At 53.5% G+C, this 14,433-nt stretch overlaps 1 protein-coding gene across 1 annotated transcript; it reads right to left on the reverse strand.

Annotated features, from left to right (window-relative positions):
• Positions 1-12,975: 12,975 nt before the first annotated feature.
• On the reverse strand, positions 12,976-13,935 carry LOC138062794 (olfactory receptor 14J1-like). The gene has a single exon (XM_068921803.1). The coding sequence runs from the start codon at positions 13,933-13,935 to the stop codon at positions 12,976-12,978; it is 960 nt and encodes a 319-aa protein (XP_068777904.1).
• Positions 13,936-14,433: the final 498 nt, after the last annotated feature.

A 14,433-nucleotide genomic window follows, 5' to 3' on the forward strand; every position in this document is an offset into this window, starting at 1 on the left:
CCGCCAGCAGCAGTTCCAGTTCCTTAGCACCTCTGGGGCTTCTGCATGGGACATTCAGCTATCACACATGTCCTGCAGAAGGACACAGCAGCACACAGTCCAGCAGCACAGCCCAGGGAGGGTCAAGGGTCTTAAAGGAGGGGTGTCCTGAAGGGACAGTCAGCTCATCTCCCAGCCCCACACACTCTGCTCCTTTGAGCCCCACAGGCAAGAAGGAGACTTCCTCCTCTCGCTCCATCTGCAGAGACAGCTCTATGGCTAAAACCACAGGGTCTGTGTCAGAGTCTGCAGCTGCAAATGTCATCCCCAGAAAGCCCCCGAGTGAGAACAAGAGCAGCTCGGACAGGGGGAGAAGCAAGGAGCAACACCTTGATGCTTCTGCCTAGGGTGGCAAAGAGAGAAAGAGTGAGGGACACTGAGCAAGGTCTTGCCCTAACCCAGCTGTGCACACCACCTCCCAGATGCAGACATCACAGGGCAGTTGTCCTCAGTCCCTTAGTCACGGTTTAGGAAATGGGCATGTGACAGGAGAGCTGCTCCTCTCGTCTTCTCAGGCTCTGGCTGCCAAAAAGACAATTTGGGTCCTAGATCCCTCGATCTTGAGGGCAGAGGGCTCTGCTGGGTGGCAGAGGACAGATGCAGGGGGCTTGCGGAGGGGAAAGCATCTGCACTGCCAGGGCTGGCAGAGCATTTCCTGCACCCCAACCTCGCATGGGGTTTCAGGTAGCAGTTTCCTCTCCCTCTCGGACCATCTCTCTGCTGCTTGGAGGTGTCCTTGCTGGGAGCTGTTCCTCTGTCCCCACACAGACCCCATCCCCCCCACTGTGATCCCAGCTCTGCCCTACAGAAACCTCCAAGCAGCAGGAAGCTGCCCAGCAGCTCCTCCCTGTGTGCAGGAGCTAAAGAGCAGACCAGAAGATCTCCCATGAGACTGGCAAGGTGATGGTGGTGGTGCCTGTAGGCTGAGGGGTGGTGAAGGCACTTGCTGAGCTTCCTTGCAGGTGTTGTCAACCTTCAGTGTGCTGGTGAAGAGGCTCAGCCCCTGGATTAAACCTGACTGCTGCATTTCCATTCCCACCAGGCAGAGACAAGTCCTCTGGAAAACTCCACTCTCCAAATATGCTCATGGTGAGTGAGAGCTGTGGGCAGCCCTGACCCACGCAGCACACTCTCAGCACGACAATGAACCTGCCCTGCTGGGTGTCGCTCCTCCCACCCAGACCTTCTCCCTGCAGCACCACAGGTTGCTGCCCAGGCAGGCTGAGTGCTGACCCGCGCAGGCAGCAGAGTCACTGCCCCGGGAACACAACACCCCGTGGTGGCAGGGACACTGCACCTGGGAGTATACCCCAGCTTCACACCCCTGCACCAGCCCTGGGAGGAGGAAGCAGCACGCCCTGTCCCAGTGACAGTGGGGCAGCACATCCCTGCTCTGAAGCCTCTCTCCCTCTTCTGCCCTGCAGGAGCCGGGAGAGCGATCCTCACAACCCTCTTGCCCTGCAGCCAGACACTCACCATGCAAACGGCTGGGAAGATGTCTCCCACAAGGAGCTCTCCTCTCTCCTCCCACTCCACACTGCCTTCCACTTCTCTCTGCCTTCTCGCAGCTCCTCTCAGCAGCAGCAGGCAGTGCCCGCAGCCCTGCTGCTCTTGGCAGAGGAGCTGCTCCTGCACACAGCTGGGCACATGGGCACTGCTGCCACGGTGCCACCAGCTCCCTCTGTCCCAGGAGCCTGGCCCCACTCAGGAGCAGGGACACAGCTGCAGGCGTGACTTCCTCTGCCCCTCAGGCTCCCTCGAGATTGTCCTGGGGCTCCAAGGCTGACAGCTCCTGAGCGGCAGCACGGTCCCCTCTGGGAAATGCTCTTGCAAGTGTGCTCATCACCTCCAGTCCCTCTCTGGACTGTGGAGGGAGACTGATTTCAGCAGTGTGCTTGATCCCATCAGGGGACAGAGGTGGAGAGAGGGGGACAGGTTCCCCTCTCTCAAGCCCTATTCCTGGCCCAGGACCAGGCAGGAGACCTGGGCAGGGAGAGGGAGAGGGAGAGGGAGGGGGTCATTTCCCCTGCACAGGGCAGGGATTCAGAGGAGCAAATGCAGGTGGTTCATGTCAGCTTGGCAGGCCTTGGGCAGCAGGGAGATTCAGCTCCCTCCCAGGCAGCCCACAACCCCCTAGCAGGTGGGATTCCTCTGGCCTCAGCTCAGCTGTGCCCAAAACAAAACAGGTGCCTGCATGCAAGCCCTTGTCTGAGCTGCCACCATGAGCAATAGGGGTGGAGAGGGGAGTCAGCAACTGGCATCCAAAGTTCAGGTGATGGCTGAGCTTCCAGGCTTGGTCCAAGTCCTGTGTCTGTGTGTCTGCTAGCTGTGATGGAGCAATTCTGAGACACCCACATGCTTCCTGAGCCTCAGCTGTGGGCCGGAGGGGTGGTGGGGTGGGTTCCCTTGGCCACCTGAAACTACACCAAATATTTTCAGTGTCTGAACCTTCCTTAGCCATGTGTTTCCACTGCACATGCAGTGCTGTTCAGCTGAATAAAAGGAGGTGTTCACCAGAAGGACAGCCAGGTCACTCTCCAGGCTCCACCAGCTGTATATACTGCAGCTCAAGTCACCACAAAGCTAAGACACAGGCACATCCCAGCTTTGCAGATACTCTAGTTAATTTAGGGCTCTCATTTTCAGGCAATAAAAAAGAGCCTCTAGAACCATGCCAGGTGCCTGGGGTGCCCAGCAGGAACCGCAAGTGGCTGGCACATACCACACAGGACCTCCAGGGAAGCCATGGGCTGGTGGAGTGGGTTCAGGGCAGACCCCACAGGGTCTCTCAAAGGGGTTTGGGGCCTGTGTGCCAGCAAGTGAACACCAACACCATGGCATGGAGGGAAGGTCCTTCCCAGCGACATCCAGGGGTGCTGCAGGACTGGGAGGCACATCACACCAAGGTCTCCACTCATGTCTCCGCATTCCCCAACTCTTCCAGCTCTTCTCCCCCTGAACCTCTTCTCACCCCCTCACAGGATATGAACAAGGACTGGGCTAAGGATGTCCTCGGGATGTCTGGATCAAAGGCTGCCCAGGCCTAGGGATTCTTTAGTTCACCTCTGTCACAGGTCTCAAGGTGCTGCAGAATCAGCTCAGGCAGCAAACCCCTCTCCTGCCATTCCTGCACAGCTCAGCACTGTTTCTCCCTGGCCTTGGGCCCTGCAGGGTTTGCCCTCTCAGGGGGAACCTCCTTTCACCAGCACATTGCCACCTGCTTTTTACACCAGCATCTCTCTGCTCTGAAGTGGGACCATCGCACACACGGTGTTCTTGGCCCTTGGTAACAGGTTTCACCATGGCCAGTTGGACTTTTAACATTTCTAGAATAATTGAGATGTGGTAGGGTCAGTCACAGTACTGGAGAGCCCCGAGGGAGGAGGATGCTCTTTGTGTGAAGAGGCAGCTCGGATGGGTGGAGCTCTTCCACAGGAGGGGCAAGGGGCTGGGTGAGAGCTTGTGGGTGAGCCTCAGAGTCAGGGTGACATCGCAATGGGAGCTACAGACCACCCAATGAGGGTGAGGAGGTGGATGCAGTCTCCTTGAAGCAACATGAGAAAGTCTGCGGATCACAGGCCCTGGTTCTTATCAGAGGGACTTTACTCTCCCAGACATTAGCTGCAAGGGCAAACAGTCCTGGAAGGCATCAGGGACAGCTTCTTAGCACATCCACATGACCGGCCAATACTCGTGATGCTTTTCTGTATCTGGACATTTCCAACAGGGAGGAACGGATCAGGGATGGGATACTCAGTGTCAAAGTTTCCTGTCGTGACCTGGAAGAAGTAGAGTTCTAGATCCTGAGGGGAGTGAGGAAGGACAGGAGTGGAGCACAGACCATTAACTTCAGAGGAGCAGACTTTGGCCTGTTTTGGGGAGTGGTGGGAGATCCCATGGGAGGCAGCTCTGAAGGGTCCAGGAGCTCAGGAAAGGCAGCAGGTCTTTGAGGACAGCACCTGCAAAGCACAAGGATGCTCCATCCCAATACTCAGTAAAACTAGTAGACACATCGAGAGAGTGGCTGGGCTGCACTGGGAAGTCAGGACTGAACTCCAGGGCTATCAGGCAGTATACTGGAAGCAGAAGGAGGGAGAGGCTGCAATGGAGGAATTCAGAAATATTGTCCAGCGAAGCAGGGATGGTGTTAGGGAAGCCAAAGCTCCCCAAGGGTAGACACTTGAAGGGGACATCAAAGGCATGAAGAAGAGCTGCTACTGCTTCAGGGTCAGTAAAAGAGTAAAAAGGAAAATGTTGGCTCACTGCTGGATCGGGCAGAGGAAAACAACCAACAGTGAGTGATGACGAAGTGAGGGATGACTTGCAAGAACTCAACCCATATAAGTCTGCAGGACTGGGTGGGCTGCATCTGAGGACATTGAGAGAGCTGGCCACTCTCACAACAAGACTGCTGTCTGCCACCTTTGAAAGGCTGTGGAGATCAGGGGAGGTCCCAATGAGCTGAAGAAGGAATATGTGGTGCCCATCTTCAAAAAAGGCCACAAGGACAAATCAGGGAGCTGCAGGCCATTCAGCCACACTTTGGTGAGGAGCAGTGTGTCATGGAACGATTCCTCTTGCATCACCTTTCTGGGCACAGGAAGAAGGTGACTGCGAACAGTCTGCATGGATTTAATGGAGGTAAAACATTCCTGATCCACTCGATTACCTTCTATTGTCAAAGGTAGACAATAGAAGGTCTCCTCCTTGTGGAGGAGAGGAGAGTTGTGGATGTCATTTACCACAGTTTTAGCAAGGGGTTTAACAGTCTTCCACTATATGGTTGAGGGCTGCCATCCAGATGGACCTCTGCAGGAAGGAGGAATGCATTGCCAGGAACTTTATGGAATTCACAGATGAAACAAATGCCAGGTCCTGCACCTGGGGTACACAAAACACCCTGCAGTGATCTAGGCTGGGGAGTGGCCAGCTGGGCAGCAGCTCTGCAGAGAAGGACCTGGGAGTCTTTGTGGGCAGCAAAGTGAGCGAGAGCCAGCAGCATGTCCTGGCATCAATGGAGGCCACAGTGTCCCGGGCCGCCTGAACAAGAGCAAAACCAGGAGGTTGAACGAAGGGATTATCCTCCTCCACTCAACACCTGTTAGAGCACATGCATTTGGGGTCCTGTGTAGAAGAATACTGTTGGTCACATGGAGTTCAGTGGCATGTCCCCAAGGTGGTTGAGCAGTGGAGCACTTGCCCTGTGAGGAGAGGCTGAGGGAATGGGCCTTGTTCAACCTGGAGAAGGGAGGCTTTGGTGGGAACTCACAGCAGCTTCCCAACTCAAGGTTACCACCGAGTAAAAAAACAGGGTTTTCTGCAGAGATTCATGGCAGGAGAATGAGAGGCAACGGTTATAAGCTGACCCAAGTGCAGTTAAAAGTGGATATATGGAAGAAAATTCCCTGAGGTTAACAAAGCATTTGAAGGGTCCAGGGAGGTTACGGACTCTCTCTTCTTTCAGGACTCTGTTGGACAAAGCTCTGAGAACTCAGAGTTGACCCTGACTGGAGCAGGAGGTTGGACTAGAAACCTCCCAATGTGCCTTCCAACCTGAATGCTTTGCTGATTCTGTCATCTCTGGCCATAGCCTCTGCAGTTCTTGCAGTCCTGAATTCCTTTGCTGCATGTGGGTTAGCACCAAACATGGCCTCCCCAGAGGCAGCCCCTCCCAGTGGGGTGAGGTTGCCCCTTGGGCCTGGAAGGTTTTAAATTGCAAGTTTTATTCTGAGTGACTGCTTGTCCAGTATGGGCCCTCCTCACAGCCCACCACACCTGGACAGTAGTACACGACGTGAAATGAGTGTGACGCACGTAGACAGTCATGGCACGAGGGTGATTGCACTCTAATGTGCCTAAGTCCTAAAGTGGATCCAGTAAAGTCCAGAAAGATTGGAGGAGCCTTTTACTTCCTAGGCACACCTAGGTAATGGTGACTTTGTCACCAGGGTAGGCTGAGGGAGCTGGGTTTGTTCAGCCTGGAGAACAGAAGGCTTTGTGCAGACCTAATCACAGCCTCCCCATACCTACCAGGATGTCACCAAGAAGATGGAGCCAGGCTCTTCACCATCGTGCCTGGTGGGAGGATGAGGCCCCAATGGGCATTGGCTGAAACTAGAGGGCTTCAGGCTGGGGATAAGGAGAAACTTCTGACCCATCCAGACAGTCAAGCACTGGGGCAGGTTTTCCAGAGAGGTGGTGCCATCTCCACCCTTAGAGGTTTGCAAGTCCTAAAGGAGTAAAGCCTTGAGCAACCTGGATGGAGCTGAGAGCTGACCCTGCCGTGGGAAGGAGGCTGGACTAGAGACCTCCTCAGGCCCCTCCCAGCCAGAATGATTCAGCATTTCCTTCCACCCTGGGTCTTCCCTTGTTGAGCTTAGGGAAAACCTTCAGCTTCCTCGTGACCATGGAAGTAGATCTCCCAAAAGGATCACCAGATCAACTGCATGTTTCTTTTCCCTCTCCAGTCAGAGGCATTCAGATTGAGGGCTGCTTGGCAGCCACCCCCAAATCACCTTCAGTTTTCTCTTCCTTCACCTTTTATTGCATTTTGTCCCTCTTTTCTCCCTTCCAAACTCTTCTTTTACTCTCCTGATTCCCTCCCATGCAGTCAGCCAACCTCTGTTTCCCCATTGGCCCTGGGTTTCCTTTCTTTGTGCATTCATTTGGCTTGTCTGAGATGGTTGCCATGGTGATTTCTACTTTTACCACTAGGGCCTTGAAACTGGTACTGCCTTTTATTATGTGTAGCGTCCTGCAGGTCCTCATGCTGTTACCCTGCCAGAGGTGCTGCAAGATAGGATGAGCCATCAGCACGCATACATTAACAGCTGACCCAGAGGAGCCTGAGTCCAGAGGGGCCTTGAGAAACTTGGGGTTTTGGCCAACAAAAACTTCATGATGTTGTGCAAGGAGAAGTGGCAGGTCTTGCCTCAGGGGGCAGAACAGGCTGGTGCATCAGGACAGGCTGAGACCTGACCGGCAGGAGAAGAGTGACCCTGAGGAGAAGGGCCTAGCTGTTACAGGAGGGATGCCCTATGAGCCAGTGCTGCGTGCTCACCACAAATGAGGCCAGCTGCATAGAGGGCTGCATTAGGAAGCGCATAGCCATCGAGACAAGGGCAGTTCTTCTCCCCCTCAGCACTGTTGTGGCCACATGTGGTCGAGTCAGCACTGGTGTGGCCACATGTGGAATAGTGTGTCCCAGTGTGGGCTGCCCAGTGCTGGAGGAATGGGGAGGAACATGGAGAGGGTCCAGAGGAGGTCTGCCAAGATGGGGTTGGGGGCCTGAAGGCCACGGCCTGTATGGAGAGGCAGAGGGACCTGGACTTCTTCAGCCTGGTGAACTGTTAAAGACAAATGGAATATAGTAGTAGCCTGTGACTGCTTGAAGGGTGGTTCCAGAGGGGATGGAGCTTTTGTTGGTTTTAGGAAGGAGCACGAAGAGGGGAAAGGGTCACAAACTGCATCTTGAGAGGTACAGCCTGGGCTTCAGGAAAAAGACATGTCACTTGAAGAGTAGTGGTGTGGTGCAACAGGTCACCCAGAGGCCTCTGAGGTCACCCCATGCCTTTGTGTTTCAAAGAACACCAGCAAGGATAGAGAGACCTCAGTAAATACAGAGAGATCCCTGGGATAGAGCAAGGGGAGGAAGCATGTTGGGGGTCTACAGGGTGCAGGGATGCAGGCACAGGCATGGGACAGTGTAGGACAGCCTGTGGTGGAGACGGCTGAGGGCACTGCCATGGCTGAAAGCCTCCAACAGAACCGAGGTCTCTGGCCTCTTGGCTATGGTTGGTGTCTCTGCTCCTAAGGCCTCTGAGAAGAAGTTTCCTTAAACCACTGGGACCTTAAACCACTGGGACCTCCTTGTCCACGGGGAACCAAGAGATGCCATATTGTTGTCCTGCAGTTGGAGCTGCACATGCCCACCTTCACACTGACCCCCAGAAAGAGCCCCGAACAACGCGTGAGGGAAGTCACCACCCTTCACAAGGGCTGGGTGTCAGGGCCTGGTTGCTCTGCTTCATTACACACATCAAGGCTGACTTGGCATCACAGCCACCTGCACATTGTCTTGGCCTACCTGCAATCAGAGCCTCCAGCTTTCTGCTCTAATCAGCCCCCTGGGAAGGCTTTTTCAGTAATGGCCCTCAGGGGGACTCGTTAACACTCCAAGAAACTTTGAGATTTACTTCTCCCTTCAACTTCTGGAGAGGTTTCTTCAGCCTCCTCTCAGCATCCAAGGTTCATGGCCTCAGCACCAAATACACCTGAGGGGTCATTAAAATGCAGAAAGCCCTAACAACCCAGGACTCTTTCCATCATTTTCTTCAGTTCTGCTGTGGCTAATTGGCAAGTGTTCAGGAGGGTATTGAAAAGAGAAGGATTTCAAGGAGCACCTGAAAAGTAAAGACGTCTGCTTTTCGAGCTTTTTTTATTCTTCAGGTTTCAGAAGTGATATCCACCTTCTCCAATTCACACTGAACCGTGGTGTTTCTTAATGAAGCCTGGGCATGTAGGAAAAGCAGTATTTTGGATGGGAGACATGTATGGACAACCTTCCTCCCCACCTCCCCAGCCCTGACATTTCTCTCCTCAGCCCCTGGGGACTTCCCTCACTCGGCTTAACATCTAGCCTTTTCCCACTCAAGCCTGTAGCTGAATGTTACAGCTCCTGGCACCAATTCCCACCTGCTTTCCTTAGAAAATCAGCTGCAAACAGACACAGAAGGATTTGTCTCAATTCTGATCCAACACAAACACGATGCAGTGTCCTAAGAAATACAATACAATCCTCAAGTGTATGTCAAGGGCAAGAAGCCTCCAGGGAGGTCCACCGTCTGCAACAAATAACCTTCCTTGACATGTTCTTGACAAATAGATGGGGAAGGCTAGTTAGAAACACAGTGAAGGAGTTGTTTGGAGAGACAATGAGAGTGCTGAAAGGGAAGGCAAACTTCAGGCTCCCTGAAGCTCAGAGCAGTGACTAGGGAGTGGAGAAGTACCTGAACGATACAGAGGAAGGGGAGGAGGAAAACTGGGAAACTATGGGAAGGGCATATGCCCAGATCATCTGAAGCAAAGTTGACCTCAGAAATGATGAATGCAATCAGGACACGTGGAAATACGTGAAAGGATTCTGAGATTAAATCCACAGCATAAGAGCAGTGGTCATGGAATTTTGGGGTAGGTCAAAATTACTTCTCCTAAGATTCATATCCTTCCTCAACATTTCCATTATGTAATCCTGAGAAAGCACTGACATTTTGTTAAAATTAATCAATCATTTCAGCTGATGAAAATGTAGTCTTTTTTAAACATAACAAAAGAAAACAAAACTTTGAAAATTGTTTTTTTTGAGGAAGAGCTCAGGTGTCTGAGTACAAGCACCCACCAGGACTCCCCAGGTCCTTCTCTGCAGAGCTACTTTTGGAGTATATGGCGGTGATTCTGTTATTGCTCTTACCTCTCCATCATCTCAAGATCACTGCAGTGACAGACAGCCTCCACATTCCCATCCCTACCCAGGCTGAGTTCCTGAGAAAGGGGAGGATGGCACCTTCTACTTCGAGGTGCAAATTGCAGAGGTAGAGACATCACACTGCCGAAAAGCCTGCTGTTCTCCCCTCACCTCTGAGGGGATCCAGGCCATGGACTTAAAGGTGGATGCAAAGAAGTTCAGGGGTAATGTAGATATGCCTGAGGCAGTGCCTCCCAGGCTGCCCTTACAGTCACCGGGGAGGAGGAGGTGTTCACCAGCCTTCTTCAAGATGGTCACATAAAGCACAAACGACTCATGTCCCAGAAACATTTGCTCGGTGCTTGAAATGAGGCCTGAGAGCACAGGCTTTTAGGATACTTCAAGCTGAAGGGACCACAGGAAGCCTGTAGTGCAACCTGCTGCGGCTCAAAAGCAGGGTCAGAAACAGGGTCAGCAACCAAAAAAATGTCCCTGTCAAAGGGTTTCTGGGGTGATACAGCAGGAGAAGACGGTAGAAGCTTGACAGGGTGGTAGAAGTCCTGTGGACAAAAGGGTTTCCTTTTTCCTGTTCTCCAGAGAATTAAATCCTCTGTCCCCAGAAGCTGGGACACTACCTTTACCTCTAACACGGAGGTGGAGAAGCTCCTGAGTCCCTTTCAGAGAGAGGCTGCTCCAAAGGCCACCACCCCAATGGCACTAGACCCCCCAGGCGGGCCTGCCTTGCTGCTGGGCACCCTCCAGCCCCAGGCAGGAGGTCTGCAGGGAACAGAGTGGGGTCTGCAGCCTGCACCCTGGCCACCCAGCAGGTGTGGAGGGACCCCACTCCCCTAGATGAGCCTGGGCTCTCCTGCATTTCCTTAGCGTGAAGTCTGTGTCCCCTCTGGGTGGTCACACAGCCCGGCAGGGAGGGCCAACACGGGAAACACGATCTCTGTTCTGGGGGGTGAAGAGAGAGGGGAGGGCAGAGGGGGATCTGCTCCTGCCCCGGGCAGCGATGCCCTCCCTGCAGCTGGTGCAGCCCTGCTGATGCCCTGTAACCCATGAGCCCTGGAGATGGGACTCAGCGGGCTGAATGCCTGGCGTCTTCCTGAGAACTTTTCTGCAGTCTCCCTGCCCTGGTTGGACTCCTCTTGCCCATGGTGCAGAGACGCCTTTTGAGGATGAACTCACTCACTGTGTAACTCCGAGGACATGGTCGACCAGGTATTACAAAGGCCAGCAAGATCTCAACCCCACAACAGTGTCCCCTGCCCCTCTCTCCACCTTCCAGCTCCTTCCTCCTAGAGCATTTAGATTGGGATGGACCACTTTGGACCTCCAGGACCACAATCTGCTCTGAGCTGGGCGAACTTTGCAGTTAGATCAGGTTGGTAAGTGCTTTCTCCAGGAGAGTTTTTGAAGATCTCCTGGCCCCTGCCCCAGAACTGCTCCACTCTCATGGTTATTACTATTATTTTTTCCCTTAAACTCATTTGAAATTTCCTTTACTGCTGCTTGTCCTTGTTATCTCTTGTCCTTTCCTCCTCCCAAGCCCTGAGCCCCGAGCCAGACCATCCCACCAACTTTGAGGACAATCACAGCCTTGTCTCCAAGCACAGTCTTGCTAGATTCTCCTGGGACTGCGCAGGCAAGTCATGGTGGCCAGCTCCAAGCAGAGCTATGCACTATGCGTCCCTATGTGGTCTTAGAGGAGAGCGTATGGAGACATAACATTACGCAAGGCAGAGCCTGTGGGCTGTCCGCAGGGCAGAGCTGGGGGCAGCAGGGGTGAGAAGAGAAGACCTCCAGCAGCTCCTCTCCACACCCAGGCAGGGAATGAAGCACCTGGAGGTGCTCCTGAGAGAGGATGGTGACACAGGAGAGAGGGCACCAGGAGCTGCGGTGCTTGGCCCCAGGACCTCCCCTGCACACTCCCTTTCAGTCCTGCACAGGACTTGTCCTCCCAAGGGTCATATCTGAATGCCCAGTCCTCCAGCTGGGCGTGGAGCCCTGTCTGGAGGTGACTTTTGGGGTAAGGGCCAGCATGCCGGCTGGGGGAGATTGTCGCGAGGACATGTGCGGGGGACAGGGCCTGAGGGACAGCAGCAACCTGACACGGCTCCTGGGTCCTGCTTCCTTCAAGGCAAGCTCTGACACAGGGTCCCAGCCTTCCTTTTGGCGCCACCCTTCAGGAGGGACCATGGCACTGTGAGCGGGGAGGGTGGGGAGCATTAATCCTTCTTCAGCCACTTCCCAAGCCGTGTGCAGGGCCAAGACAGCAAGACTTCTGGCTCTGCACCATGACCTTGCTTTAATGTACTCACGCTCTGAACATTGTTGTTTTTTTTTTAATTAAATGTCAGCATTTTTTGCTCCAAGAAACTTCCAAGCCCAGTCCCACTTCCTCCTCCTGTTATCTCCCTATCCTTCCGCTGATCTCGTTGCCATTCCCACACCCCTGATCTCCCCACAGGGTCCTGAGCTGACAGTGCTGCTCTGCACAGCAAGCACACTGTGGAGCCACAGGGCCGTGGAGGGACTCTGCACCTCTACACTGGTGGTACTGGTGAGGATGGGAAGCAGACCCAACCAAATGGGGATCACGGCCTCTACTCCCTCCAGGGGTCTGCTGATGTGGCAAGTGCTTGGAGGGACTAGGGAGCATTTCCAGGGGTACTTGCTGTGCCCAGCTGCACCTCTAGATCCTGCCCCTGCTATTTCACAGAAAGCGACATGAATCACTCTCTAGTCTGCCTTCCCCATGCCAGCTGGATCCTTACTGTCTCTCCTGAGATTGCAGAGTCCTCCTTTGCCTGTGGAGACCTGGGTTTAGTGCTTTCCCTTGAGGTGACTCCACCTTGGACCATCTCTCCCTTTGTGAGGCTCCACTCACTGCCCACCCCAGGCACACGCTGCCCCAGGACATCCCCCTGGGCTCTCCTGGCAGCCCCAGCTTCCCCTCCAGAAGGACAGGCATCTGACACTGTGCCTGAACATGTGCGACAGCTCTGGGCATGTCAATCAGTGACCATTCATCGCCCCTGCTGTCACTGGGCACCGATGGGTGGCCGAGTCCTAAATGCAGCCCTTGGTCTGTAAGAGGTCATTACGTGAGTATGAGCTTTTTGCTCCTGAACCCATGGAGAAGCCAGCCCAGCAGGCCCTTCTGGGACACAATTCCTTGGGCCTCTTCTTGACACCAGCTTTGGAGGAAGAGCCCAGCCTTCAGGGACTGCAGCAGGAGGAACCTACTTTATTCCAGAGATAACTGGGAGGGCGTCAGCTCTGACCCAGTGTTAGACACAATATGATATGGGCACCAGGGGAGACAGAGCAGTCTCAGGAAAGGTGGAGGGAATCTAAGCATTTATGTAGCAATATGATAAGAAATTATGCCAAGAACAGTAATAACAGTAATCAGAAAACTAAAGTGAACAAACAAAGCTCAGTCCTGTTATGGGACACAGTGGAAGTCATTTGTGGAGAGAAATGGCAATTTTATCACTGCTGAAAAATGTCCACGACACCACTTTCCTCAGGGCATCTCTGAGCTCCTTGTTCCGCATGCTGTAGAGGAGGGGGTTCACTGCTGGAGGCACCACCGAGTACACAACAGCCACCACCAGATCCAGAGCTGGGGAGGACATGGAGGGGGGCTTCAGGTAGGCAAAAAATGAAGTGCTGACAAAGAGGGAGACCACGGCCAGGTGCGGGAGGCACATGGAGAAGGCTTTGTGCCTTCCCTGCTCAGAGGACATCCTCAGCACAGCTGTGAAGATCTGCACGTAGGACAGCACAATGAAAACAAAGCACCCAAACATTAAACAGACACTAACCACAATAAGCCCCACTTCTCTGAGGTAGGATTTTGAGCAGGAGAGCTTGAGGACCTGGGAAACCTCACAGAAGAATTGGTCCAGGACATTGCCTTGGCAGAGAGGAATGGAAAATGTGTTGGCAGTGTGCAGGAGAGCATTGAGGAAAGCACTGGCCCAGGCAGCTGCTGCCATCTTGACACAAGCTCTGGTGTCCATGAGGGTCCCATAGTGCAGGGGTCTGCAGATGGCAACGTAGCGGTCATAGGCCATGACTGTGAGGAGAGAATACTCTGCTGTAAATAAGAAGACAAAGAAAAAGACCTGGGCAGCACATCCTGCATAGGAAATGGTCCTGGTGTCCCTCAGGGAGTTGACCATGGATTTGGGGACAGTGGTGGAGATGGAGGCCAGGTCGAGGAGGGCGAGGTGGAGGAGGAAGAAGTACATGGGGGTGTGGAGGCGGTGGTGGCAGGCTACGGCTGTGATGATGAGGCCGTTGGCCAGGAGGGCAGCCAGGTAGATGCCCAGGAAGAGGGAGAAGTGCAAGAGCTGCAGCTCCCGCGTGTCTGCGAATGCCAGGAGGAGGAACCCGTTGAGGAAGCTGTCGTTGGACATTTTGCTCCCCCTTGGTATGGGGAACTGTGCAAGGAGAAAAAGATAGTGACAAGTTAGAAAAGACTTTAAAAAATAAACAATTAAACAAATAAAGTGTTCAATTTCTCACTAAAAACACCACATTGCCTCCCATGTACAGTAGGGGGTACATGGGAACGGGGGTGAACAATTTCTGTCAAATGAAGTCCATCGTCTGAGTTTTGAAGAAATTAGTTTCAGGGTTTTTTTTAAATATTTTTTTATTTTCTCTGAGATGCTCCTGTCACCCCAAGGTAGAAATCCTCAGCATTTCTGCTGTGAGTCCTGAGAGGAAAGCATCCACTGTCACTTGGGGCAGAGTGAGGACATTTCATTTATTAGCCGTGTTCCCAGGCTGTCCTGTGCTCGCACCTCTTTCAGCTGGAGGATGATGTCACCCTTAAAAGAAACCAGCCCCTGCTGAGAGCAGAGCAGTGCACTTTCAAAGGGCAGAGCTCCAAACTCCTCACCCTTTCTCCA

The sequence above is a fragment of the Struthio camelus genome, chromosome 29 (assembly GCF_040807025.1).
Source record: "Struthio camelus isolate bStrCam1 chromosome 29, bStrCam1.hap1, whole genome shotgun sequence".
Classification (NCBI taxonomy): domain Eukaryota; kingdom Metazoa; phylum Chordata; class Aves; order Struthioniformes; family Struthionidae; genus Struthio; species Struthio camelus.

What these genes read in the sequence shown, in the direction of transcription:
- LOC138062794 (XM_068921803.1), bottom strand. Translation starts at nt 13,935, where the DNA reads ATGTCCAACGACAGCTTCCTCAACGGGTTCCTCCTCCTGGCATTCGCA.